The sequence below is a fragment of the Dipodomys ordii genome, unplaced genomic scaffold (assembly GCF_000151885.1).
Source record: "Dipodomys ordii isolate 6190 unplaced genomic scaffold, Dord_2.0 Scaffold75, whole genome shotgun sequence".
Taxonomy (NCBI): Eukaryota; Metazoa; Chordata; class Mammalia; order Rodentia; family Heteromyidae; genus Dipodomys; species Dipodomys ordii.
Window position 1 is genome coordinate 5,388,267 of NW_012267291.1, and position 24,601 is coordinate 5,412,867.

The following is a 24,601-nucleotide window of genomic DNA, read 5'->3' on the forward strand; positions in this document are numbered from 1 at the left end:
TTTTTGGGTCCGGTCGTGGGGCCTGAACTCTGGGCCTGGGCACTGTCCCTCAGCTCTTCAGCTCAAGGCTAGCGCTCTACCACTTGAGCTACAGTGCCACTTCCAGCTTTTTTCTTTTTGCTTATGTGGTGCTGAGGAATCGAACCCAGGGTCTCGGGCATGCAAGGCAAGCACTCTACCACTGAGCTACCTTCCCAGCCCCTGGACTTAACACATTTCATGTAAACAGATCAAGTGTAATCCTAGCTACTCAGGAGGCTGAGATCTGAGGATCTGGTTCGAAGTCAGTCTGGGTAGGAGAGTGTGAGACTCTAATCTCCAGTTAACCAGCAAAAACTGGAAGTGGGGCTGTGGCTCAGGTGGTAGAGTGTGTTCTCCTTGAGTGAAAAAAAGAAGGTCCCAGGCCCTGAATTCAATTCCTAGTACTGACCAAAAAGAAAAGAAAATCCTTCCTGCCTTGCAGTGTCCGGGTCTTGAAAAGTGGCCCTGCATGGGTCATGAATAAGAACCCAAGGCCTAGTTTGCAGGCTGGCTGCGGGGGTGGCTGCCATCAACTCTCCATCCCGGCAGGCAGTGGGCGTCTCCCTCCTCTTCCCTGTCTCGTGCTTTGGGTACCACCATGCTGACCTCCTGAGATGCTCTCCTGCTCTCCCTCCATCCCCCAGGGCGCAAAGAGCCGCCATCCTGGCCGCTGCCAGCCCCCACATCTGTTTTAGTTTCCCGCTGGTATTTTTTAAGTAAGACGAAATGTGTGTAGGTTAAAGGGCCGTGGGAGGAGTTGGAGGTTTAAGATAAACACTGGGCCGTGTGAAGCTCTTCCAGATGGGCAGTGCGGCTGGAGAGAGCCAGGCCATGCTGCGTTGTGCATGGACCCTGGGGTCCAGATCAGAGCCTCGGCCATCCCCTGGGACCCCAGAGGAGCCTGGTATTTGACAATTACGAGAGACAGTGGTCAGCGCCCCGCTTACGTGTGCCCTGTCCGGAGGGAGCTAATCAGAAAGAGGAGCAGACACTGACTTAGCAGTGGCAGGAGCGCTTCCACTGAGGTGGGTCTTCATGTCCCCATTCTCCCAGCCACCCCCCGCCCCCACCCCCCCAGGCATGCTGGCTCCCTGATCGAATATGGGCCTTTTACAAGTCTTATCAGCTGGGTGCTGGTGACTCACACCTGTAATCCCTGCTACTCAGGAGGTTGAGATCTGAGGACTACAGTTGGAAGCCAGCCCAGGCTGGTTCATGGGACTCTTAACCTCCAGTCTCACTAGCAAATAAACTGGAAATGAAGTGTGGCTCAAGTGGTGGAGCACCAGCCTTGGGTGGGAAAGCTTAGGGACAGCGCCCAGGCTGGCATGTGTGCACGTGCGTGCGTGCACATGCGCACACACACACACACACACACAGTATGTCCATGTGCTTTGCGTTGCTTACTTGGGGGTCTCACTCAGAATATAATCCTTGAAGTTTGATGTCACCTCCATTTGAACATCTGAACCCGAAGTCTGGTGGCTTTGCCAGATTGGCCTCTCTGTGTCGTCCCCCCCCCCCCCCATGGCGATTCCCTGGTCAGTCCCTGAGCTCAGGTGTGAGGGCACGCACCCACAGGGCAGCGTGTTCTCGCGTGGGTCACCACAGGCCAGCACAGAAAGCTCTTGCTTCTGCCTCCCTGGCTGAGGGAGATTCACGAAGGCTTCAGGCCTCTTTAGAATTTTAAAGTGAAGGTCTTCATAATTAAAAGCAGTTGACAAGAATGCTTCATTGAGGCCAGAGCTCTTGTTTCGTTCCTCTAATTATTGTTACCACACAGTGCCCTTTGACCTGGAAGTGAAACTCATAGGCCCTTGACATCAGAGGTTAACAGACCAGGAAGCCAGGGCCCTGCGTCCCCGCAGTGACCAGAGTGACTTAGTAATTGTCTAATTACCTGAGGGGTTGAATGCTGCTACTAAAAATAGTATTGAAGAAATGAAAGCCATTCTCTCGTTTCTGGTAGCCCATCTGTTCTCTATTTGGGGCGGCCTGGGACGCGGCTCTGGGGCCGTCCATGCACGCGGTCACCCCGCTTCTGCGCTGCAGGGAAATGTGTTGCTAATGGAATGCGGAGCCCGGCCACTCTGTCGGCACGTCTAGCTTCCGGATTCAAGCTGTGGCCAGCCGTCTTTGTCCAGAACAGTGATTTAAGATCTGAAACTGGCTGGGGGGCATGGTGGTAATCCCAGCTATTCAGGAGGCTGAGATCTGAGGATCACAGCTCAGGCAGAAAAGTCCACGAGACTCTTATCTCCAACTAGGCATCAAAATGTGGAAATGGAGCTATGGCTCAAGGAGTAGAACACCAGCCTTGAGCGTAAAAAGCTAAGTAAGTGTCCAGGCCCTGCATTCAAGCCTCCCCCCCCAATCTGAAACTGACCTTTGGTAATTTAATAGTGTTTGTTTTGTTTTGGTTGGTTGTAGGGCTTGAACTCTGGTCTGGGCGCTGTCCCTCAGCTCTTCAGCTCAAGGCTAGTGCTCTACCACTTGAGCCACAGCGCCACTTCCGGTTTTCTGGTGGTTCATTGGAGATAAGAGTCTCATGGGCTTTCCTGCCTGGGCTGGTTTTGAACCACAATCCTCAGATCTCAGCCTCCTGAGTAGCTAGGATGACAGATGTGAGCCACCAGCGCCCAGCTTAATATGTGTTTGTTGATAATGGAAGAGAGATTGATGTCAGTGGGGCACCTGCTCCCCATCAGCAAGCTTCAGTTACTGGATTGTTCGTTCACTCAGCATGTAGGCGTGGTGTGCCAGGCTCCGCCCTGGGCACTGGGAGGCAGGCTTCTGTGTGACGGAGGGGAGCTAGCAGGTGTACACAGCGAAGACCACGGGTCTCAGGGACATGAAACCTTGACTTGCTGTGGGGGGACGCAGAGCCACCTGGACCTTGAGCTTGAACCAGCCAGCCAGCCCTGCAGAGTTCTGAGGCACAGTGGGCGCAGCAAGGGCAAGGGCCCTGGGGCAGGAAGAGGCCTGGCAGGGGGCACTGTGGGAGGCTGCCAGGCACTGATGGCTGGGGCTGCCTGGCGGGAAGCCCCTTCCATAGCTTGGCTGGCTTTCTTCCCTGTGTTTTCTTTTTTGGTTAGTCCTGAGGCTTGAACTCAGGATCAGGCACAGTCCCCAAGCTTCTTTTGCTCAAGGCACTCTACCACTTTAGCCACAGCATCACCTCTGGCTTTTTTTCTGTGTCTGCGGTACTAAGGAATCGAACCCAGGGCCTCACACAGAAGAGGCAAGCACTCAGCCACCGCATTCCAGCCCCACTTTCCAAGTGTTTCTGATGCCTTTGCTGGCCGACCCAGGGTTTCTGACTCCTGAGGGGGTCACTAAAACAGGGTCAGCCACCCCAGGACCCTGAGGGGGTCACTAAAACAGGGCCAGCCACCCCAGGGCCCTTCCGTGACACCTCCCCACACAGAATCACTGTCATTCGTCCGGGGCTCACGTTCCTCTTCAGTTTGCTTTTTCCTTTCCCGCGTCTGAAGGCCTGGCGTGTGCGGGCTCGGGCAGGACCCACAGAGCTTCTGGGCTCTAATCGTGCCCCCCTGCCCCCCCCAGCAATCGCAGGAGCCCCCGGCGCAGCGGGGCCCCGCGGTGGCCACCAAGGTGCGGCGCACCATGAGCAGCCGCGTGCACGAGGCGGTGAAGGCCATCGCGCTGTGCCACAACGTCACCCCCGCCTACGAGTCCAACGGCGCCACCGACCAGGCCGAGGCCGAGAAGCAGTACGAGGACTCGTGCCGTGTGTACCAGGCGTCCAGCCCAGATGAGGTGACCGGCGGCGGGGCGGGGCGGGCGCCTCCCTGACCCAGGGCCGGATGGCATGCCCAGCTCTCCCAGGGCCCCGAGGCCACGCTCGCCCAGCAGAGAAAATCGGGATAGTTCAGACTCTGAGGGGAGAGGAGCCGAGTCCCTTGTAGGCTCCTGTCCCTCGTGGACAAAGGCATGTCCTCTTCTCTGCGCGTGCGCACAGCTCTGGGGTTGGAACTCAAGGCGTGTGCTCTACCATTTGAGTCACAGCTCTACCCTGGTTTTTTGGTGGTTCCTTGGAGATAAGAATCTCCGACTTTCCTGCCCGGGCTGGCTTTGAACCGTGATCCTCAGAGCACCTCAGCCTCCTGAGTAGCTAGGCTGACAGGTGTGAGCCACCGGCGCCCGGCTCTTCTAGTTTCTAGTGATGACAGGAGTCTGGGTGGCACCCAGCGGGGATGTGTGTGGATACTGCGCAGGTGACATGTCCTTGGGTCCCCAGGGACAGTGGCTGCCTGTGCCCCCCACTCCTGACCTCTGACCCCATCTTTCTCAGGTGGCCCTGGTCCAGTGGACAGAGAGCGTGGGTTTAACCCTGGTGGGCCGCGATCAGTCTTCCATGCAGCTGAGGACCCCTGGCGACCAGATCCTGAACTTCACCATCCTGCAGATCTTCCCCTTCACCTACGAGAGCAAGCGAATGGGCATCATCGTGAGGGTGCGGACTGTGGGGGCCTGAGGGGGGGTTCCTTGTGAGAGGGGTCCTGTGGGGGGGTCCCTGGGTGCGTGGGGGGTCTGTATGGGGTAGCCCACTTTCCACGTGTCTGCAGTCCAGCCTAGCACACAGGAAGAAGTGGTTTGGGTCAGCAAGGAGCTCATGGTGACCAGAGACCCGGCAGTGCGGGGCTCTGCCAGCTCATCCGAGGCTGGGCATCCTCTGGCGGCCCCGCCCTCCCTGCGAGCGTAGCTGGGTGCCCCGCTCCTCCTTTGCTTGTGAAGGAATCTGGCCCTAGTGTGTGTGTGTGGTGTCTCTTGACGGGTGGTTCACTGGAGGTAAGAGTCTCTCAGACGCTCCTGCCCGGGCTGGCTTAGAAACATGATCCTCAGATCTCAGCCTCCTGAGTGGCTGGGATGACAGGCGTGAGCACCGGTGCCGGGTGTAGGCAGCTCTTCAAAAATAATTTTTTTTTCCTGCCAGTCCTAGAGCTTGAACTCAGGGCCTGGGCACTGTCCCTGAGCTTCTTTTCCTCAAGGCTAGTGATCTACCACTTGAGCCACAGCGCCACTTCCGGCTTTTTCTGTGTATGTGGTGCTGAGGAATCGAACCCAGGGCTTCATGCATGCAAGGCAAGTGCTCTACCACCGAGCCACCTTCCCACCAATGAGCAGAGTCTTTGGCTGCCTCTCCCTGCCCTGCCTGGGGGTCTCCGCCCGAGTCTTTGCCTGCAGTGCAGTCGGGGGAGGTGAGAGGAGGCAGGGTCTCTGGGACATGACGTGTGAATCTGTCTGAAGGAATAGGGGTCGCCCTTGGGCAGCTCCGTCACCCTGACCCACGTGCACCTCCTGCGTCCTGCAGTAATGAGGCGTCTGAGCAGGTGCCAGATGGCAGACGCCTCCCCCGTCCCCCGCCCCAAGACTGGGACCAGACTTCCAGCCATGGCGCGGGCCGGGCCAACCCCAGAGTCCCCGGAGTTTATAGCGTGACCCAGCGCAACATGGGAAAGACGTAAACTCGGGGTGAACTGGGGAGGGAAGTGACTCAGAGGAGAGATAGCGGGGCGGTGTTTGTGCTGGCCAGGGCCCCTCCATAGCAAAGGAAGCCCAGGGCCGGGCAGGCTTCCTGCAGCCGGCCGGTGGAGCACCATGTGGGGAGAGGAAAGGAGGCAGAAAAAGGGGGTGCTTTGATGTCGAGATCTCAAAGCTGCCTCCGTTCGTCAGGCCCCCGTTGGGCACGGGCACAGGGAGCGCCCCGCCCTAACGACTGTGCTGAGTCAGCACAGCAACCTGAAAGCTGGCCTTGAGCAGAGGTCACTCCAAGGTCATTTAAAAAGAGGGGCCGCCATGCGGGGTGTCCGGGGCACCGCGTTCATATTCGCTGATCGCTGTGTAGGAGTTTGTGGGATTTTCCAGAGTAGGCAGGTGTTGCTGGCCTATCTCCTGTCTCCTCATTTCTAGAATCTTCCAGGAATGGGAACTGGCCCTCCGCCATTATTCCTCCAGCCTGGGCCCCACTGTTGAGCTGGGCAGCCTTGGTGGTGGCCGTCCCAGAGGCCGTCCGGAGGCCTTCCTGGAGGAAGGGGGCCAGGCTCGCTGGCCTCTGCCCACCCTCAGAGCTGGGACCCCCAACCCCACCTCCAGACATCGTCAAATGTGCCCGCTGGGAGTGCAGCACTGGGCCCCGTCATTCTCCACGCACGCCGTGACCCCCGGGCACTGGGAGCCACGAAAGGCGTGTCTGTGTGTGGCTCCTGTGCCAAGCATGGTGCTCACTCGTTCACTCTGCCACAGATTCGTAGCACTGCGGGCGAGGGGAGAGTAGCTGCTCAGTGCACACGCGGGAGCTGGGTTGGCCGGGCTGTAGCGGATGTGCGTCGGGGAGACCGAGCTGGCAGTTTGCCCTCTGGGCCAGTCCTCTGAGGAAGGGGCTGGAGCGGTCCGTGTCAGCAGTTCTCTTGGGGTTGCTCTGGCCCCAGAAACCATTCGCCGGCATCTCCCTGTTGGGGCCGGGCCGTGGTTTGCCGGCCTGTTCTGGTTGGGGGCGGGCCATAGGTCGGCAGTGCCCCAGGCGGTCTAATGGCGTGGAGGCCGGGCCCAGACGGAAGATCTCGGCTTTATAAACCAAAGTGTTGCTTCTTTTTTTGATCTTGTTTTTCTGTGTTCCTTTTTAATCATTGAATAACTTTCCGGACGCTTTGCGTTTCCTTCTGCTCACTGTGGCCTTTGCCCCTCCCCACGCTGGCTTTTTATCTTTGGCCAAAGGAAAACACAACTGGCGTCTGCCCAGTGCCCTCTGTGTGGGTCAGGCCTGGAAAGTGGGGGGAGGAGGGGGAGGAGGGAGGAAGGGCAAGAGGAGGGGGAGAGGGCATCCCCTCCATGGTTCACGTCGCCCTCCTCCTCTAGGACGAGTCCTCTGGAGAAATCACCTTCTACATGAAGGGGGCGGATGTGGTGATGGCCGGCATTGTGCAGTACAACGACTGGCTGGAGGAGGAGGTGAGGCGTGTGTGCGTGTGTGTGGCACGAGGGACGGCCCCCCCCCCTCCAGCCTGGGCTGCCTGGTCTCATCTGCCGCCTCTCGCGGGGCGGGTGGGACCCCGGCTCACCCTGGCAGGTGCGTGTGGGGTGACGGAGCAGGGCATTCCAGGCAGCTCCTGGGTATGTGGCAGGGTCCGTGGGCCGGGAGGCCCGGCTGTGGGGCCCGCCCTGGTCAGCCAGAGCGCAGCTGCGGCACGGGCGTGCGAGCCAAGCGCCCACGGGGGCCGGGCACACGGGCGTGTGGCACAGGCCGGGGCCGTGGGTCTGACGGGACGCCCACGGCGCATTCAACCTGCTGGCGGTTCCCGGGCCAGGGCTGCGTCCTGCCCGCCGGGCCCGTGCGTGTGGCACGCCGTCTGGAGCCCACCCGCGGCCAGCTTCCACGCCGAGCCCTCGCTCTGTGTGTGTGTGTGAAATCTCGCTGAGCGTTCACAGCCCACCCCGTGCCTCTCAGAATCGGGCCCCGGCCGGGGCGCTGGACGGCCCCGGCAATGCCCCCGCCTCGAGGCCGGGGCCAGGGCTGCGGTTGTGGGGGGAAGCAGACCGCTTCGGGGTCCACGGGGCTCCCTGCTGACCTCTCCGTGCCCGCAGTGCGGCAACATGGCCCGGGAAGGGCTGCGGGTGCTCGTGGTGGCCAAGAAGTCTCTCACGGAGGAGCAGTACCAGGACTTCGAGGTGAGCTCGCCGCCCGGGCCCCCTCCCCGACACGGCGCTCACAGGCTCCCCTCTGCCCCCCACCCTGGGGCCTGCCACCATAGCCACGGCAGCTTCCCCAGGGCCGCAGGGCCTTTGCACTGGTTGTTGCCTCTGCCCGGAATGCATGCGCTCCATAGCTCCTTCTCTGTTCAACGCTGCCGCCTCCAGGAAGTCTTCCTGGAGTGCCAGGGCTTCTACCGCCCTCACCCCTTAACCTTGTGTGGCACCGCTTGCTCTACAGACCCTCGCTAACACCATAGCCTTCATCTCGTTCCCCTCCTGCCTGGAGGAAGATGCTTTTGAGGGCACACCATCTGGGATTTTTTTTCGGCCAGTCCTGGGGCCTGAACTCAGGGCCTGGGCACTGTTCCTGAGCTGCTTTTTACCCCTTGAGCCACAGCACCACTTCCGGCTTTTTCTGTGTCTGTGGAACCCAGGGCTTCGTGCATGCGAGGCGAGCACTCTACCTCCGAGCCACCTTCCCAGCCCCTGGGACGATGGACAGCATCAGTGTCCCGCAGCTCTGGTTGTGAGCTGGACAGATGCTGGTCCCAGGCCTGCTGCTTGTTCTGCATCCCCGGGCTCGGACCCCAGGAAGGATTCTTCCTCTCTGCCGCGTGCCTTGTGTCTGGCACCGAGCTGACGGCACGAGGCAGGGGTGGGCCTGGGGAGAGCGGCCGGCGGCCTGCTGAGCCTTCAGAGGAGCGGCTTGCTCCGTGCGCGGCCTCCTGAGATGTGCAGGGCCTTGGGCCACGCAGTCCGCCCCCAGTCCCCGGCGCCAGCGCTGCCTGCTCTGGAAGAGCCAGTGGGGGGACTGGTGGGCGACGCCCCGGCGGCCCCTGGGAGGCCGGGCCCGGCCCCCCGCGGCCACGTGTCCCTGTGCCCGCAGGCCCGCTACGTGCAGGCCAAGCTGAGCGTGTACGACCGCTCCCTCAAAGTGGCCACGGTGATCGAGAGCCTGGAGATGGAGATGGAGCTGCTGTGCCTGACGGGCGTGGAGGACCAGCTGCAGGCCGACGTGCGGCCCACGCTGGAGACACTGCGCAACGCGGGCATCAAGGTAGGGCTCGGACAGACGGACGGAGCTTGGCAGTGGAGCAGACAGCTCTAGCGGGGCCAGGCAGGGCCTGCGTCCTGGTGCGCTGTATTAAAATTCGGCCACCCGCCTGCGGTGATGTGGCCAAGTAAGGCAGGGACCACCCACCCTCCTGCCCAGCCCTGGGCCTGTGCCGAGAGGCGGCCAGTTTCCATTTCCTGCATCTGGAGGGGAAGAGCCAGTAGTTTCTTCTTGTGGGGTTTAGATTCCCTCCTCTCCCCTTCTGTGCCCTCCCTCCCTTCCCCTCCTCCTCCCTCCCTTTCTCTCCCCCTCCCTCCCTCCCCTTCCTTTGTGGTCTTTGGGATGAACCCAGGCCCCCTCCCCCCCCACTTGCTAGGCAGGTGTGCTGCTCCAGCACTGTATCCCGAGGCCACCAGCAGAGGGCGCTGGAGAGCCGGGCTCCGTCCCAGGAAACCCTGAGGCAGGACTGGAGGCTGGGGGAATTTCCGTGGGGACAGCACCGAGCACATCACCCCGTACAGTGGAGGGCTGTCCTTGTTTGGCAGGGCATGGCAACGCACGCCTGCAGCTCCTGCCCTCGGTTATCCTGGCGGCAAATGCACCAGACAGGGAGCAGCGGAGGAAGCCCTGGGTCCCTCAGTGGCCAGGCTTGCTTCGGCAGCTGACCCCAGCCCTTCCCCAGGGCTCGGTTAGGACAAGAGCCTGCTGTGTGGCTTTGGATGGGTCACCTGCCCTCTCTGGGCCCAGGGCAGGGCAGGACAGGATGATCTGTCCCCCAGATGGGTCTCCCGGCTCGGTTACAGGTGGCGAGCTTGTCCTGGGCGTCAAGGAAGCAGGTGGTGTCTCATCCACACAGCCTTTCCCTCCCTCTAGTTAGTTATTGTCTTAAGGGTCAGGGCGGAGTGGGGGCGGGCAGGCACAGGCTCCAAGCCCTCGGCCCCTGGTGTCTCCTGAGCGGGTGGTGAGCCGCTGGGCCCCGTGGGGAGGGGGCGTGGGATAAATCCAGCTGTGTGTTCTGGAGAGCTCGGTGGCTCTGTGAAACAGGCCAGCCCCCAAACTAGCCCCTCAGGGCCCCCTTCCGTGCTGCCCCCCAGGTGTGGATGCTGACGGGGGACAAGCTGGAGACGGCCACCTGCACAGCCAAGAACGCGCACCTGGTGACCCGGAACCAAGACATCCACGTTTTCCAGCTGGTAGCGCGCTTGCTGGGCCGCGGGGCAGGGCTGGGGCGGGGGGGGGGGGTTTTTTTTTTTTTTTTTGGGTCTGGTCGTGGGGCCTGAACTCTGGGCCTGGGCGCTGTCCCTCAGCTCTTCAGCTCAAGGCTAGTGCTCTACCACTTGAGCCACAGTGCCACTTCCGGCTTTTTTTTCTTTTTGCTTATGTGGTGCTGGGGAATCGAACCCAGGGCCTCAGGCATGCAAGGCAAGCCCTCTACCACTGAGCCACCTTCCCAGCCCGGGGCGGGGGGGTTGTTCTGTAACCCCGTGGACCCCCGTGTGGGTCCCCAAGGAGGGCGAGGAAGCCAGGGCGCCTCTAACGAAGAGGGGGCTGGGCCCAAAAGACCCTGTGCCAAGCCTGGGGCTGAACTCGGGGCTGGCGCTTTGTGTGAACCTCTGCGGGCTCACCTTGGATGTGTCCGCCTCTAAGTGAGGTCCACAGAGCTCAGCCTTCGGAGGAGCTGGGGTTACAGGCGTGAGCTGCAGGCCCTGCCCGGCTTCAGCGCGGCCCCCCGTGCCGCTCGGCCAGACCGGTTTCCCAGGGGGAAAGCCAGAGCTGCGGGTCACCCGCCCCGCAGGGGCGCGGGAATGAAGGTGGACGGTCCGCGGCCGGGGCTGCGCCAGCACCCGGCACGGCACAGGGGGCCTTGGGTCTGGCCGGCCGGCTCTCCAACGCCCACCCACCCCAGCGAACAGGACCTGCGCAGGCCAGGGCCGGGGCTGGAGGAGGGGGGAGGCTGGGTCTGGGCTGGGAGCCAGGCGGTGCCACTGTGTCCCTTCCAGGTGACCAACCGCGGGGGCGCCCACCTGGAGCTGAACGCCTTCCGCCGGAAGCACGACTGCGCCCTGGTCATCTCGGGGGACTCCCTGGAGGTGGGCGCGGCCCGGCGGGGGCTGTGGGCGTGGCTGGAGGGGGGGCTGCGGCCGGGGCTCACCCGCCCCTGCCGGCCCCGCACTTCCCCAGGTGTGCCTCAAATACTACGAGTATGAGTTCATGGAGCTCGCGTGTCAGTGTCCGGCCGTGGTGTGCTGCCGCTGCGCGCCCACGCAGAAGGCGCAGATCGTGCGTCTGCTCCAGGAGCGCACGGGGAAGCTCACCTGCGCAGTGGGTAGGCGCCGCGCGGGGCTGCCGGGGGGCCGGGGGTCTTGGCCGGGTGTAACTCGGTTTGGCAGCTGTGCTGCTCAGATTTCCGGGCCGTTCACTGGACGTCACGTGTTTTGCCCCGGTGGTGGTGGTGGTGGTTTTCTATTGGGGTCGTCAAGGGGCGGGAGCAGACCTGGATTCAAATCTCACCCCGTGTTTCCTGGCTGGGTACCCCTCTGCTCCGCTGCAGAAGGGGGTGACGCGGGGGGCAGGGAGGGGGCGATCTGCCCTGGCCTCTTGAGCGAGGCCGTGGCGCCCGAGCCACAGTGGCCTCTGACGCGTGAACCGTGCCCGCCCGGCAGGTGACGGAGGCAACGACGTCAGCATGATCCAGGAGGCCGACTGCGGCGTGGGTGTGGAGGGAAAGGTGAGCCTGGCCTCCCCCGCTTCCCCCGGCCTCCCCCAGCCTCCCTACTTCTCCTGCCTCTCCCAGCCTCCCCTGCTTCCCCTGCCTCCCCTTCCTCCCCTGACCTCCCCCCGGCCTTGCTCGGCTGTACCACCCTGTGCCCCGCAGCAAGCACTGGAGCGCTAGCCTCAGCCACTGTAGCTTGTTAAAGTTTGTGTGTTAGGAGAGAATTTTTCTGTTGTTTCCACTCATAAATAATCTCATTATTGGTCAGTGTGTGTGTGTGTGTGTGTGTGTGTGTGTACGTGTACCAAGGCCCCAAGCAAGGACTGAGGCTTCTGCCTGTAGGTTTTGTTGCCCATCTTTATGAATCTGAGGAGTCCACGGGTGGTCCTCCTCTTCCTCCTCCTCTTCTCCTCTCCTCCTCTCCTCCCTTCGTCCTCCTCCTCCTTCCCCCTCTTCTGTGCCTGTACTGGGGCTTGAACTCAGGGCTTCACACTCTTGGTTAGCTTTGTCACTCAAAACTAGCCCTCTATCACTTGAGCTACTCTTCTACTTCTGTTATTTTGCTGGTTAATGGAAGATAAGAGGCTCTTTCATGCCTGGGCTGGCTTCAAACACTGATCTCAGACCTCAGCCTCCTGAGCAGCTGGGATTACAGAGTCTCAGCTATGGGTGTTCTTTTTCCTTTCCCATGACTCTTGGCTAAGTGACAATTATGTGAAGTTACAGAGGCAAATAGTTCTCTCTCTCTCTCCCTCTCCCTCTTCAGTATTAGAATTTGAACTTAGGGCTAACAAAGCACTCCACTACTTGAGCCACGTCCCAGCTCTTTTTTTTTTTTTTTTTGCTTTAGTTGTTGTCCACATAGGGTCCTGTGTTTTTGCTCAGGGTTGGCCTTAGACCCTTAGACTCCTTCCTACTCACAGCTTCCTGGATAAGCTTATTGTTTGAAACCAGGTTTCACCGACTGCCTTCCCAGCTGGCTTTGAGCCTCATCTTGATTTCCAAGTAGCTGGAATTACAGGTGTGAGCCACCTCACCCAGTTGGTGTACATGCACACACACACTCTTTCTTCCTTCCTTCCTTCCTTCGTTCCTTTCTTTCTTTCATAGTTGTGGGTCTTGAACTCAGGGCCTGGGTGCTGTCCCTGAGCTCTTTAGCTCAAGGCTAGCACTCTACCACTTTGAGCCACAGCATCACTTCTGTTTTTTTTTTTTAATTGGAGATAAGAATCTCATAGAGACTTTTCTGCCTAGGCTGGCTTCAAACCGCGATCCTCAGATCTCAGCCTCCAGACAGGTATGAGCTACTTTGCCTGGTTGGGAAACGCTCCTGAGTGAAAGGTTGTGTCTGAAATCTGCACATTCCTTGAATGTAAAATTTAAGAAGCATGTTTAAGTTTAATAGAAAAATTTTCACAAGTTCCTGTATAAAGCTAAAACATTCCCCTTTTGTTAAAAACTGCATTCTGATCCCTTTGACCATTTGTTTTTTCACGTAAAAGGAGTAAGTAGGCACCATTAAAGATATAAAAGTAGCTGGTCATCAGCAGTGGCTCACGCCTGTCATCCTAGCTACTCAGGAGCCTGAAATCTGAGGATCGTAGTACAAAACCATCCCAGGCAGGAAAGTCTGTGAGACTCTAATCTCCAATTAACTACCAAAAAGCTGGAAATGGTTCTGTGGCGTAAACTGATAGAGCACTAGCCTTGAGCAAGAGCAAGCTCAAAAACAGCGCTGAGGCCCTGAGTTCAAGCCCCAAGGCTATCACACACACACAAAAAGAAAATTCATCCCTTGTTTCAGTGGCATGAAGCTACTATGCTGGATTTCCTTCTGGGCTTTCTCTGTGTGTGTTACTGGTTAGGAGTGTGCATGTACTACTTATATACAGACTGTACAGATATCCATATAATTACCCTGTAGAATTTTAAATTAAAAACACACTGCATTTCATTATGCAGCCTGCCTTCATCGGCCACGCACAACCATCTTTCCTTGCCCTCTCCCTTAGCTTTTATTCCCAAAGCTGTGGTGGGGTAGGGATGGTGAAGTCATGCCTGACTCCCTGCACGTGGACCCCAGCTGCAAACACCTGCCACTCCCCCTCCCTTCCCGGGAATCAGTTGAGAGTATGGGCACACAGGATGTGATCCTGAATCCTGTAGCACTCACCACAGATGCTGCCCTGGTGGGCGGGCACAGCTCCGCTCCCGCTGTGCAGGGAGGGGCTTTGCTTCAGGAAAGGGCCCAGGAAACAATCAAGGTCCAGGGATTCCGTTTATTAGTGTGCTTTGTGTTTCTTTCATCTTCTTTTGTGTGTGTGTGTGTTTCTTTCATCTTCTTTAACATAAAACACCCCCCCCCGCCTCTCTCATTTGGAGGAGTGTTTGTTCTTCATGCCATTGAGATTTGTGAGGCATTGGGAAGTTCTAGAATGTTCCACAGTGTGAGCTGCTGGGCTGATCTGATGTCCCCTCTGTGATGTGCCCCGGAGGGGGCAGTTGTCTGCCCTGTGGGGCCATCAGGAGGTGCCGTGGTCCTCGTTGTCCATCTGTGCCTTACCCTGAAGCCGAGGGAGGTCCGAGGCATGGCTGCACACAAGTTACACTCTGGAGTGTGCAGAACAGTTGGTCCGGCAGGCTCTTTCCCTCCTAGGTCTGACCTTGGAGATGTGAAGGTCACGGCTGCTCTCTCCTCCGGGGCCGCCCCGGGGCTCAGTGCCTGGCGCCCTGGCTGCACCTGCCGCTATTTAAATTCCTCCTTTTAAGTCAGAGTTGGAAACCATGGACCGCTTTGTTGAATTTCTGAGCTCTCCTCACCAGGCTTGTCTTTCCCATGACGAATGCGCGTGCGCGCTGACCTGCGGGGCGCCGCCGCGCCGTCTCTTTGGTTTAGGAAGGGAAGCAGGCCTCGCTGGCCGCCGACTTCTCCATCACGCAGTTCAAGCACCTCGGCCGGCTGCTCATGGTGCACGGGCGGAACAGCTACAAGCGTTCGGCGGCCCTCAGCCAGTTCGTGATCCACCGGAGCCTCTGCATCAGTACCATGCAGGTGGGTGCAGGGGGGCGGGGCTGTGTGCGGGGCGGGGCCGCGGACAGGGGCGGGGCCTCGGGCGGGGCAGCAGGGCTACAGGGGGCCTTGGGGGCGGGGCCTCGGGCGGGGCAGCAGGGCTACAGGGGGCCTTGGGGGGGGGCTGCGGGCAGGGGCGGAGCCTCGAGCCGGGCAGCGGGTACAGTGGGGCCTTGGGGGCGGGGCCGCAGGGCTACAGTGGGGTTTTGGGGGCGGGGTTGTGGGCAGGGGCGGGGTTGTGGGCAGGGGCGGGGCCTAAGGTGAGAGGGCAGAGCCACAGGGCCACAGTGGGGCCTGGGAGCAGGGCTGCTGCCTGGGGCTGGCGTGGGCTTCCGGGGCGGGGTCTTGGGGGCGGGGCTGGGGCCACACCTCCACCAGGCGCACTGCTCTCCTGGGCTTCATGCCCTGGAGATGCCACGCTCCTGCCAGACATCCGGGCCCGTCAGTCCGTCTCTTGGCACCCTTCCTGCCACCTGGAGTGACACAAGCCCTGGCAAGGCAGCGGCCGGCGCTGCACAGGGAGGCGGGGTCACTGTTGGCCCTGGACCGCGGCTCCGCCCCGCCGCTCCGCCGGCAGACACGGTGCCCGCTGTGCCCTGGCGCCGCCGGCAGCAGGCTGAGGCCGCGTGCATGTCCACAGCACGCTGAGCACCCGGCCGCCGCAAGCCGGGACCTGTGCAGTCCGCCAGCGCAGCCTCACCACGGGAGACAGGGTCGGGGCCTAGAAACCAGCTTTAGGGGCTTCAGTGCTGGGGGCACCGTCACTACCACCACCATCACCACTGTCACCACCACTGTCATCATCATCAACACTGCCACCACCATCACCACCACCACCATCACCACCATCCCCACCACCAGTCACCACCATCACCACTGTCACCACCACCACCACCGTCACCACCACTGTCATCACCACCACCGTCATCACCACCACAACCACCACCATCATCATCACAATCAACAATCACCATCATCACCACCACCATCACCACCACCGCTACCACCATCACCACCATCATCACCACCACTACCATCACCATCATCACCACCACTAACACCACCATCATCACCATCACCACCACCACCACCATCACCACAACTACCACCATCATCACCACCACCACCACCATCACAACTACCACCATCATCACCACCGCCGCCACCATCACTACCATCATCACCACTACCACCATCATCATCACCACCACCACCATTATTACCATCATCACCACCAACATCAACACCACTACAACCACATCATCACTGCAAGGTATATTAAATAGGTAGGTTTCATTAGATAGCCAATGAAGAGAACACTGCGAATCAGGCAGGAGGAGAAGTTTATTTACCGAACTGCTGCCCCCGCCGTGCATGGTGGAGAGGCACAGCTGAAAGGGAAGGGGGCAACCCGCCCCAGGCCAGGACCTATCTAGGCCAGGAAACAGGAAGAGGTGTGGCCACACTGGATCGGGATGTGACCTCAGGGTCTGGGACCCTCCTAAGGTCAGATAGGAGGCATGTGACCAGAGGTGGCCCAAGATGTGACCTAGCAGGAGGGGAAGGTGATTGCTCTCAGGTCTGCTAGTTACCTAGGTAACAGATACTGGGCAGAAACTTAGCCAAGAGGTAAGGAGGTATCCCTGTGCAGACCTTACAATCACCACCACCATCCTCATCACTATCACCACCACCATCCTCATCACTATCACCACCACCATCATCATCTCCACCACCATCATCACCACCATCACGATCATCACCACCAATATCTCCATCACTATCACTACCATCACCACATCAGCACCACCATCACTGTCATCAGCACTACCACCATCATCACCACCACCACCACCACGGCCCTCCCTCACAGCAGGTTGGATCAGATGTCAACCTAGAGGGTATTGGCGCCTGCAGGGAGTTGTGGACTCACAGGTGAAAGGCAGGCCGCCTGGCGCACAGACCTGCCCTCCGCTGGCCTCCCTGGGTCTGCAGAGGCTGTGGGTTAAGGCCCCATTGCGTCTGTGAGTGGGACACGCATCAGCCCACGCTGAGCTAATTCACCAAGTGAATTAGCTGTGGCTTTAATCACGTGTGTGTGTGTGTGTGTGTGTGTGTGTGTGTGTTGAAGGGAGGGTGGGCTCCCCTGCCATGCATCAACGCCACTTCTGCTAGATCTGCGCATCTCTGTCAGTATCTACTCAAGGGGAATGTTCTAGGGTTTGGTGCTCTGGGGCTATGGAGACGCTTTACCCTGTCCACAGCACTGGAAGGCTCAGACCCACAGGAACCCTGTGTGTTTTTACTACGCTTGTCCCAAAGAAGCCTCTGTGGTCGGCCTGGCCCTGTGCGGAGAGCGCTTAGTTTTTTGTTTTTGTTTTTTTGCCAGTCCTGGGGCTTGAACTCAGAGCTGGGCTCTGTCCCTAATTTTTTTTCCCCACTTCCAGCTTTTTGGTAGTTAACTGGAGATAAGAATCTCACTGAAAGCCAGGCGTGGGTGGCTCACACCTGTCATCCTAGCTACTCTAGAAGCTGAGCTCTGAGGATCACGGTTCAAAGCTAGCCCAGGCAAGGAAAGTCCGTGAGACTCTTACCTTCAGTTAACCACCAGAAAACCAGAAGTGGCTCAAGTGGTAGAGTGCTCGCCTTGAGCTGAAGAGCTGATGGACAGAGCCCAGGCCCAGAGTTCAAGCCCCATGACTGACAAAAAAAAAAGTCTCACCGACCTTCCCGACGAGGCTGGCTTTAAACTGGGATCCTCAGAGGAGCAGGGGCTGTAGGCAGGAGCCATGAACCTGGCTCCTCTTCTCTGCGTTAGTCTTGTGTAGAAGTCCCCTGTCTTTGCTCCTTTAAAACTTGCCCGAGCAGCGCAGCCTCGTGTCCCATCCCGCTCCAAGGTAGCTGGTGTGCACACGCTGGCGCTCTCTCCCGGCCGGGTGCAGCCGGGTGCAGCCGGGAGAGGCAGTGCTCAGTAGCTCGTCCTGTGCAGCCGCCCCGCCAGCTGTCCCGCAGTCCCCTCTACACAGGGCTAAGCCTTCTGGCTCCATGGCACGGGCTGTGTGGTCTTGGCATGCCCCTGGCTCTCTCTGGCTCTCTCTTCTCCCGTGAGCAGGGGAGCAGTGCGTCCCTGGAGCTCACGCACACAGCCCTGGTCCTGTGAGGGGCTGGGTGTGTGGCAGGTCCCGCGTGGTGACCTCGGTGACGCCCCTTCTCCTTGGCCCAGGCCGTCTTCTCCTCCGTGTTCTACTTCGCGTCCGTGCCGCTCTACCAAGGCTTCCTGATCATCGGGTAAGGAGACCCCCCCACACACCCTCCCTGCTTCACAAGGTACCCCAAAATGCCAGCAGGAGGAGAAACAGCACTGACCCAGGCCCCAAGGCCCCTAGAACCTAAAGCCTCCTTGAATGCATGATGATCTGAGCACCCCTCTCCCCCCGCATTGGGAGGGGAAGAAGCTTGGGCTTGCTGGCTGTAGCTGAGCCAGGGGAAAGGCGGATCTAGCTTCCTGCCGGGCGCCATGGTGACAGGAAGGGTGTCCCTTGATATGAGTGTCCCCTAACGAAGCCCCCATCTGCCCTGGCTCGGAACCTTTGACCTTTGCAGACGGCATCCAGGCTCGAATTACCCAGGCAGTAGCTCTACACTGGGTCACCCCAAGCCCCAGACCCAGAGGAACCCGCTTCTACTTACAAAGACAGCTCTGTGGGGGAGTCTTGTCAAGTCCTCTTACTGTTCTCTGCTGCTGGCTCTGCCCAAGGGTACACCCAGGATTCTTGGTAGAGTAGAAGAACATGCTAGAATATAATGCAGGGTTCTCTGAGCTGGTCCTTGTGGCCTTCTGTGCCTTCCTCAGCCACAGCACACTGCCTGTTCCTCGTGTAGCCACATGCTAACCCCAGGGCCTTTGCACTGACTGCTGTGCTACCTGGTGTGCTCTTCCCCAGGTATGGGCTTGGCTGCTCCTCTGTGGGTGCCTGCTCATGTGTTCCACCCCAGGGCTGCCCAATTGCCCCACCTCAGGTGTAGGCACATACACACGAGTGTGCACACACACACACCTCCCCATTGTGTTTTCCTGTGGAGTCCTCAGCTGTGACACACATAGTCTCCATTTCCCTGTGACTCGGGGCTCCAGAGCGGGGCAGATGCCTGGGCTGGCTTCACCTCCCAAGCCTGGCCCCGGGGGGGGGGTGCGGGGGGCGAGCAGTCGCAGAGGCCTGTCTCGCTGTCTCGCTGTCTCACTGTGGCCTCACTGACTCCAGGTACTCCACCATCTACACCATGTTCCCCGTCTTCTCTCTGGTTCTGGACAAGGATGTCAAGTCGGAAGTGGCCATGCTGTACCCCGAGCTCTACAAGGACCTCCTCAAGGTTGGGCCCTCTCCCTCCCTCCCTCCCTCCCTCCCTCCCTCCCGCTTCCCTCCCTTTCCTTTCCCTCCCTCCGACCCCCCTTGTATTCAGTCTCCCCACCTCTGGCTTGCAACTTCGGGAGGGACAGCATGGGGTTCTGTACATTTTTCCTAAAGCAGTAACGTTCCTTGTAAAGGACGTGGAAGAACGCGGTAATAAGCCAACTGAAAATAACGAGTCACTTTCAGAAAGCCTGACTACTCTGGTTTGAGATGCAGCGATGTTGGCCCCTGGAAGTGGTCCCCGCACTTCTGGAGTGCGCATGTGCGGGGCTTCATGGTCCCACACTTGTGGAGTGCGCATGTGCCGGGCTTCATGGTCCCACACTTGTGGAGTGCGCATGTGCTAGATTCCGCAGCCTGGCACTTCTGGAGTGCGCATGTGCTAGGCTCCGCAGCCCCGCGCTTCTGGAGTGCGCATGTGCTAGGCTCGCAGCCTGGCACTTCTGGAGTGCGAATGTGCCCGGCTCACGCTTCCCCTGATCTCCCAAAGTGGCGGACGTGAGTCTCCACCATGGCGGCCCCCTCAGGAGGCTTTGGCGCCTGCCCTGGCCCAGCCCCTTCTTGCGTGGCCCGTGGGAGCGAACGGGAGCCGGCGGCCCTGGCCACGCGTGCTCACCGCCCCTCCTGCCGTCTCCCCTAGGGACGGCCGTTGTCCTACAAGACGTTCCTGATCTGGGTTCTAATTAGCATCTACCAAGGTAAGGAGGGCGTCAGCCCGCGCTGACCGCGGGGCCGGGGGGAGCCCGAGCCTCGGTGGCGCGGGCGTGGCGGTGGGACGGGCGTCCTGTGCGCGGGGTGTGTGCGTGTGCGCGCGCGCACAGGGCCACGCACGCTGTGTGTGTACACTCGCGTGTGGATCTCCCAGGGTGGATGAGTGAGAGGCGAACATAACAAACGCAGGGCCAGGTGTGGGGCCCGCGCCTGTCATCCTTGCTACCCAGGAGACTGGGATCTGAGAGTCGAGGTCAAAGCCAGCCTGGACAGGAAGGTCCGTGAGACTCTAACCTCTATTTAACCACTCCAAAGCCGGAAGTGGCGCTGTGCCTCAAGTGGTAGAGTGCCAGCCTTGAGCACAAGAGACCCAGGGACGGGGCCCTGGCCCTGAGTTCGAGCCCCACAACCAACAACAACAAAAGCCAAATGTGGGCTCAGAATCTTCAACCCAAAACGCTCCAAAATTTAAAAGTTGTTGATGTCACAAGCACAAAATTTAGGTACTCACAGGATGGTCAGAAGGAAAACGCAGGTGCACTAAAGCTCCGTGTACCATGGTATCTTCAGGAGAGTGCGCGGGGTGTGCAGGAAGCTAGGGAGTTCATCCCTGGGACCCTCATGATGCACATGCAGACAGAGCTGGGTGTGGTGGCACCTGCCTGTAATCCCAGCACTCAGGAGGTGGAGGCAGGAAGATGGAGACTTCCAGGCTAGCCTAGGCGACACAGACACTTTCTCAATCAAGAAATAGCTCCTAATCAAAACCACTTGTGGCCCCATCCTCTGTGATGAGGGAGGGATCTTAGGCCTTTATAGATGGACACTTGCTGAAGTATGGGACGCAGGTGCACTGGCCGCTCCCATCCTCGTGACCTGCAGGAACAGCTTCCTCAGATGAATAACAGCGCCTTCGATTGTGCTTATGGCTGCCTGGCTCCTTTGAGCATTCCTGTTTCCTGTGTTGGTTATGCACCTCTGCCTCTGTATGCCGGAGGGATCCCACGTTGACAAGTAAACATGCACATTTGGGGTCTTCTCCGCAGTGTTTGCCAGTGTGTGAGGCAGTCCAACGTCTAGGGATCTGCTGGGTGCCGGAGGCTCACAGCTGTAATCCTAGCTACTCAGGAGGCTGAGATCTGAGGGTCAAGATCTGCAGTCAGCCCAGGCAGGAAAGTCCATGAGATTTTCATCTCCAGTTAATCAGCAAAAAGTGTGACATAGAACTGGGGCTCAAGTGATTGAGTGCCAGCTTTGAACAAAAAGCGTAAGGGATGGTGCCCAGTCCATGAGTTCAAGCTCCAGAAATGGCGCATGCGCACACATACACAGTCTATGGAGTCGATCGGCAGAGGGCTAAAGCCTCAGGTTAACAGCTTGGGGAGGTTTTGAAGGAAACCATGGTGCACAGGCATCTGGTTAAATGACAACCATGGGTCCTCTCTGCGCTGCCCCCGGGGGGACCCTCTGTCCTTCCCAGGCCTGCGAGGAAATACCCAGTGCCATCGCCTCCTGCCAGGCGCTCCCCTCCTCCCTCTCCCTGCTCCACTGCTTGAGCCACAGCTCTGCTTCTGGCTTTCTGTGGTTCATTGGAGATAAGTCTCAAAGACTTTCCTGCTGGGGTTGGCTTCCAACCGTGATCCTCCAATCTCAGTCTCCTGAGGATCTGGGATTATAGGTGTGAGCCATGGGTGTTTTCTACAGTCACAGGGACAGCGGGAAGCAGAGGCTTGTGTGTCTAATCCGCACTGGGGGGGTGGCAGGGGGTGTTGGGCCTGGCTGTGGACACGCTTCCTCCTCCCCAGGGAGCACCATCATGTACGGGGCGCTGCTGCTGTTCGAGTCCGAGTTTGTGCACATCGTGGCCATCTCCTTCACGTCGCTCATCCTCACGGAGCTGCTCATGGTGGCACTGACCATCCAGACGTGGCACTGGCTCATGACAGTGGCCGAGCTGCTCAGCCTGGCCTGCTACATCGCCTCCCTGGTGTTCCTCCACGAGTTCATTGGTGAGCACCCAGCCCGCCCCTCTCTGCCTGGGGGACAGCACCTATGGCTCTGCCCATGGGACAGAGGACCGGGCCGCGTGCTTCTACATTTGTTTCTTCATTTGAGTCTTTGCGCTTCCAGCCATCCACCCCAGGCCTTGTCCATGATAGGCAGGTGATCTCCCGAGAGCCACTGCCCAGCCCTAGAGTTTGAAAACTGCATCGTGCTGGGCGCTGCTGTGTCTGTAATCAAGCCTAGCTGCTCCGGAGGCTGGGCGCCCCCAAAGGCTGGCAGTTCAGAGCCAGCCAGGCCAAGGCAGGCAGCGGGACTCTTCATCTCCATTAAGCAACCACGCATCCCAGCGCAGCTGTGGCTTAAGCGGTAGAGCGCCAGCCTTGAGTGGAAAAAGCTCCGGGATGGCGCCCAGGCCCCGGGCTCAAGCCCCAGGACCGGCACAAAGAAAGTAAAACAAGCATTTCCGTTCCCGTGCAGAGCCGCCGGCCCCCGGGTCAGATCAGAGGCCGGGGGGTGAGGGCGCGGGGCGGCGCCCTGGTCCGCCCGTGCGCGTTCACCGCCAGCGAGGCCAGGCGCCAGGGCCCAGCCGGGGGCACTTGCCCCTTGGCATCTGGGGTGTAGGCACCTTCTGGAACATTCCAGCTGGCTCACTGGCGCCCCCTGTCCTTGCAGACGTGTACTTCATCGCCACCCTGTCCTTCCTGTGGAAAGTGTCGGTCATCACGCTGGTCAGCTGCCTCCCGCTCTACGTCCTCAAGTACCTGCGACGCCGCTTCTCACCCCCCAGCTACTCGAAGCTCACGTCCTAGGCTGTGCGCGTGCGCGGAAGGGGGACGCACGTCCTAGGCTGCGCGTGCACGGAGTTGGGGGGGGTGGAATCCCACGTCCCAGGCTCTGCGCGTGCGCGGAAGGGACCCACGTCCTAGGCTGCGCGTGCGCAGAGGGCACCCAGCCCGGCCCTGCCCGCATCCTGGGGACACGGTCCCTGTTCATTTGTGCTGCCCGCCGCGCCTGGGCGCGGCCGGAGTCGCTAACCCGTGGTCCTCGCGCTGTGGCACAGGCCCTGACCCTGGAGATGCGGAGGGGGCCCCGGCCTTGGCGGGGGCGCGGGGCCGCGTGCGTGGGTCGCTGTGCCGGCTTCCTTGTGACTTGAATTTTGTTGCTCTGTGATAAAGTTTCTGTGTAGGTGAAGCTGGTGGAGGGCGAGTGACTTTGTCGTTAAACATCCTCCCGTGCGTCCGACGAGCGGCGGGGCCCGTGGCTCACGCCGTGATCCCAGCTACCCAGGAGGCCGAGCTCTGGGGCCGCGGTTCAAAGCCAGCCCTGACGGGCGAGTCCTGAGACTCGGATCTCCAGTGAACCACCAAAAAGCCAGAGGTGGGCTGTGGCTCAAGCGGTAGAGCGCCAGCCTTGAGTGAAAAAGCCCAGAGACGGCGCCCAAGCCCCAAGTTCAGATCCCACTGCTGGCCCTAACAAGTAGTTTGAGGAAAACAGGAAGCTGGCAGGGAGCCGGGGAAAGCCGCCCCGGGTCCCCCGGGCCTGCGGAGAGGGCGGCAGGCGCCGGCCTCCCACCCCCGGTGCTGCCCGGCCCGCTGCCCCGGCCACTGAGCGGAGGCAGCGGATGGCCCCGGCCCCGGTGCCTGTCGTCTTGGGAGCCGGCGACAGGCCCTCCACGCACCCCATGACGTTCACCGAACAGCGCGTGCGCGTGCAGTAAGGCGCTCGCTCGCCCTGTGCGCCCCCTGCGCACCCCGGGGCGAGTGGCCGCGATCAGACCTGAGGCCCAGCGGCCTTCGGGGCTCCCGGTCCCGGGCCAGTTAGGGCACGCTGCCGTCCCGTCCAGCCGCTGAGCCACAGCTGCGCCCAGGATCCTGGCCCCGTCCCCAACGGCAGGTTTCCGGCAAGTGATTCCTGCGAGGACCAGGCTGTGGGCAGCAGCGTGGGCCGGGCTGTGCGTTGCTGCCGATCACGCAAGGCCACAGGTCCCAGCCGGACGGGTGATGGGCTGGGGTCTGCAAAGAGCACAGTGTGCTGCCGTGTTGGGTCTGGGGTTTGTTCTCTGAAATGCACTCCCCGCGAACCTGAAGAGCTACGCCCGACCCACGCCGCGACACCCACCCGCTCTCAGAGCTGGTGCGAGCGCGGACGGCCCTCGGCCCGGCGGCGTGCTCCCGGCACGCACGGAACCCCGTCCCCCGCGCAGTCCGGCCACGCACAGCCCCGTCCCTCCACCCCCCGCGTGCTCCCAGCACAGCGTACACCCCGTCCCCCGCGCAGTCCATGCACACACGACGCCCCATCCCCCGTGCGCTCCTGGCACGCACGGAACCCTGTCCCCCGCGCAGTCCAGGCACGCACGGCACCCTGTCCCTACCCGCCCCCCCCCGAGCGCTCCCGCCACACACGGCACCTCGTCCCCGGTGCATTCCTGGCATGCACGGCACCGCGTCCCCCACGCGCTCCCGGCATGCACAGCAGCCCGTCCCCCACACAGTCCAGACACGCACTACACCCCGTTCCCCGTGTGTTCCTGGCACGCACGGCACCCGGTTCCCGGTGTGTTCCTGGCACACACGGCACCCCATCCCTGGTGCGCTCCCAGCATGCACGGCACCCTGTCCCCCGCGCAGTCCAGGCACGCACGGCACCCTGCCCCCGGTACGCTCCCAGCACGCACACAGCACCCCGACCCCGGTGCATTCCTGGCCTGCACGGCACCCCATCCCCCATGCGCTCCAGGCATGCACAGCACCCCATCCCCCACGCAGTCCAGGCACGCACGGCACCCCATCCCCCACGCAGTCCAGGCACGCACGGCACCCTGTCCCCGGTGCGTTCCTGGCGCACACGGCACCCCGTCCCCGGTGCGTTCCTGGCGCACACGGTACCCCGTCCCTGCTGCG

The 24,601-nt window shown here is 60.5% G+C and overlaps 1 protein-coding gene across 1 annotated transcript in view; it reads left to right on the top strand.

The window, feature by feature from the left end:
• The window catches only part of Atp9a (ATPase, class II, type 9A), a 57,361-nt gene extending 34,472 nt beyond the window's left edge, over positions 1-22,889 (top strand). The window contains exons 14-28 of the mRNA XM_013024364.1: positions 3,589-3,801; positions 4,337-4,498; positions 6,901-6,993; positions 7,627-7,710; positions 8,621-8,791; positions 9,883-9,981; positions 10,789-10,878; positions 10,970-11,114; positions 11,452-11,516; positions 14,398-14,553; positions 17,795-17,859; positions 18,834-18,942; positions 19,624-19,681; positions 21,500-21,703; positions 22,371-22,889. Of these exons, the coding sequence (XP_012879818.1) occupies positions 3,589-3,801; positions 4,337-4,498; positions 6,901-6,993; positions 7,627-7,710; positions 8,621-8,791; positions 9,883-9,981; positions 10,789-10,878; positions 10,970-11,114; positions 11,452-11,516; positions 14,398-14,553; positions 17,795-17,859; positions 18,834-18,942; positions 19,624-19,681; positions 21,500-21,703; positions 22,371-22,507 (1,851 nt within the window). The 3' untranslated portion in view covers positions 22,508-22,889. The remainder of the gene's footprint in view (positions 1-3,588; positions 3,802-4,336; positions 4,499-6,900; positions 6,994-7,626; positions 7,711-8,620; positions 8,792-9,882; positions 9,982-10,788; positions 10,879-10,969; positions 11,115-11,451; positions 11,517-14,397; positions 14,554-17,794; positions 17,860-18,833; positions 18,943-19,623; positions 19,682-21,499; positions 21,704-22,370) is intronic.
• The last annotated feature ends 1,712 nt before the right edge of the window (positions 22,890-24,601 follow it).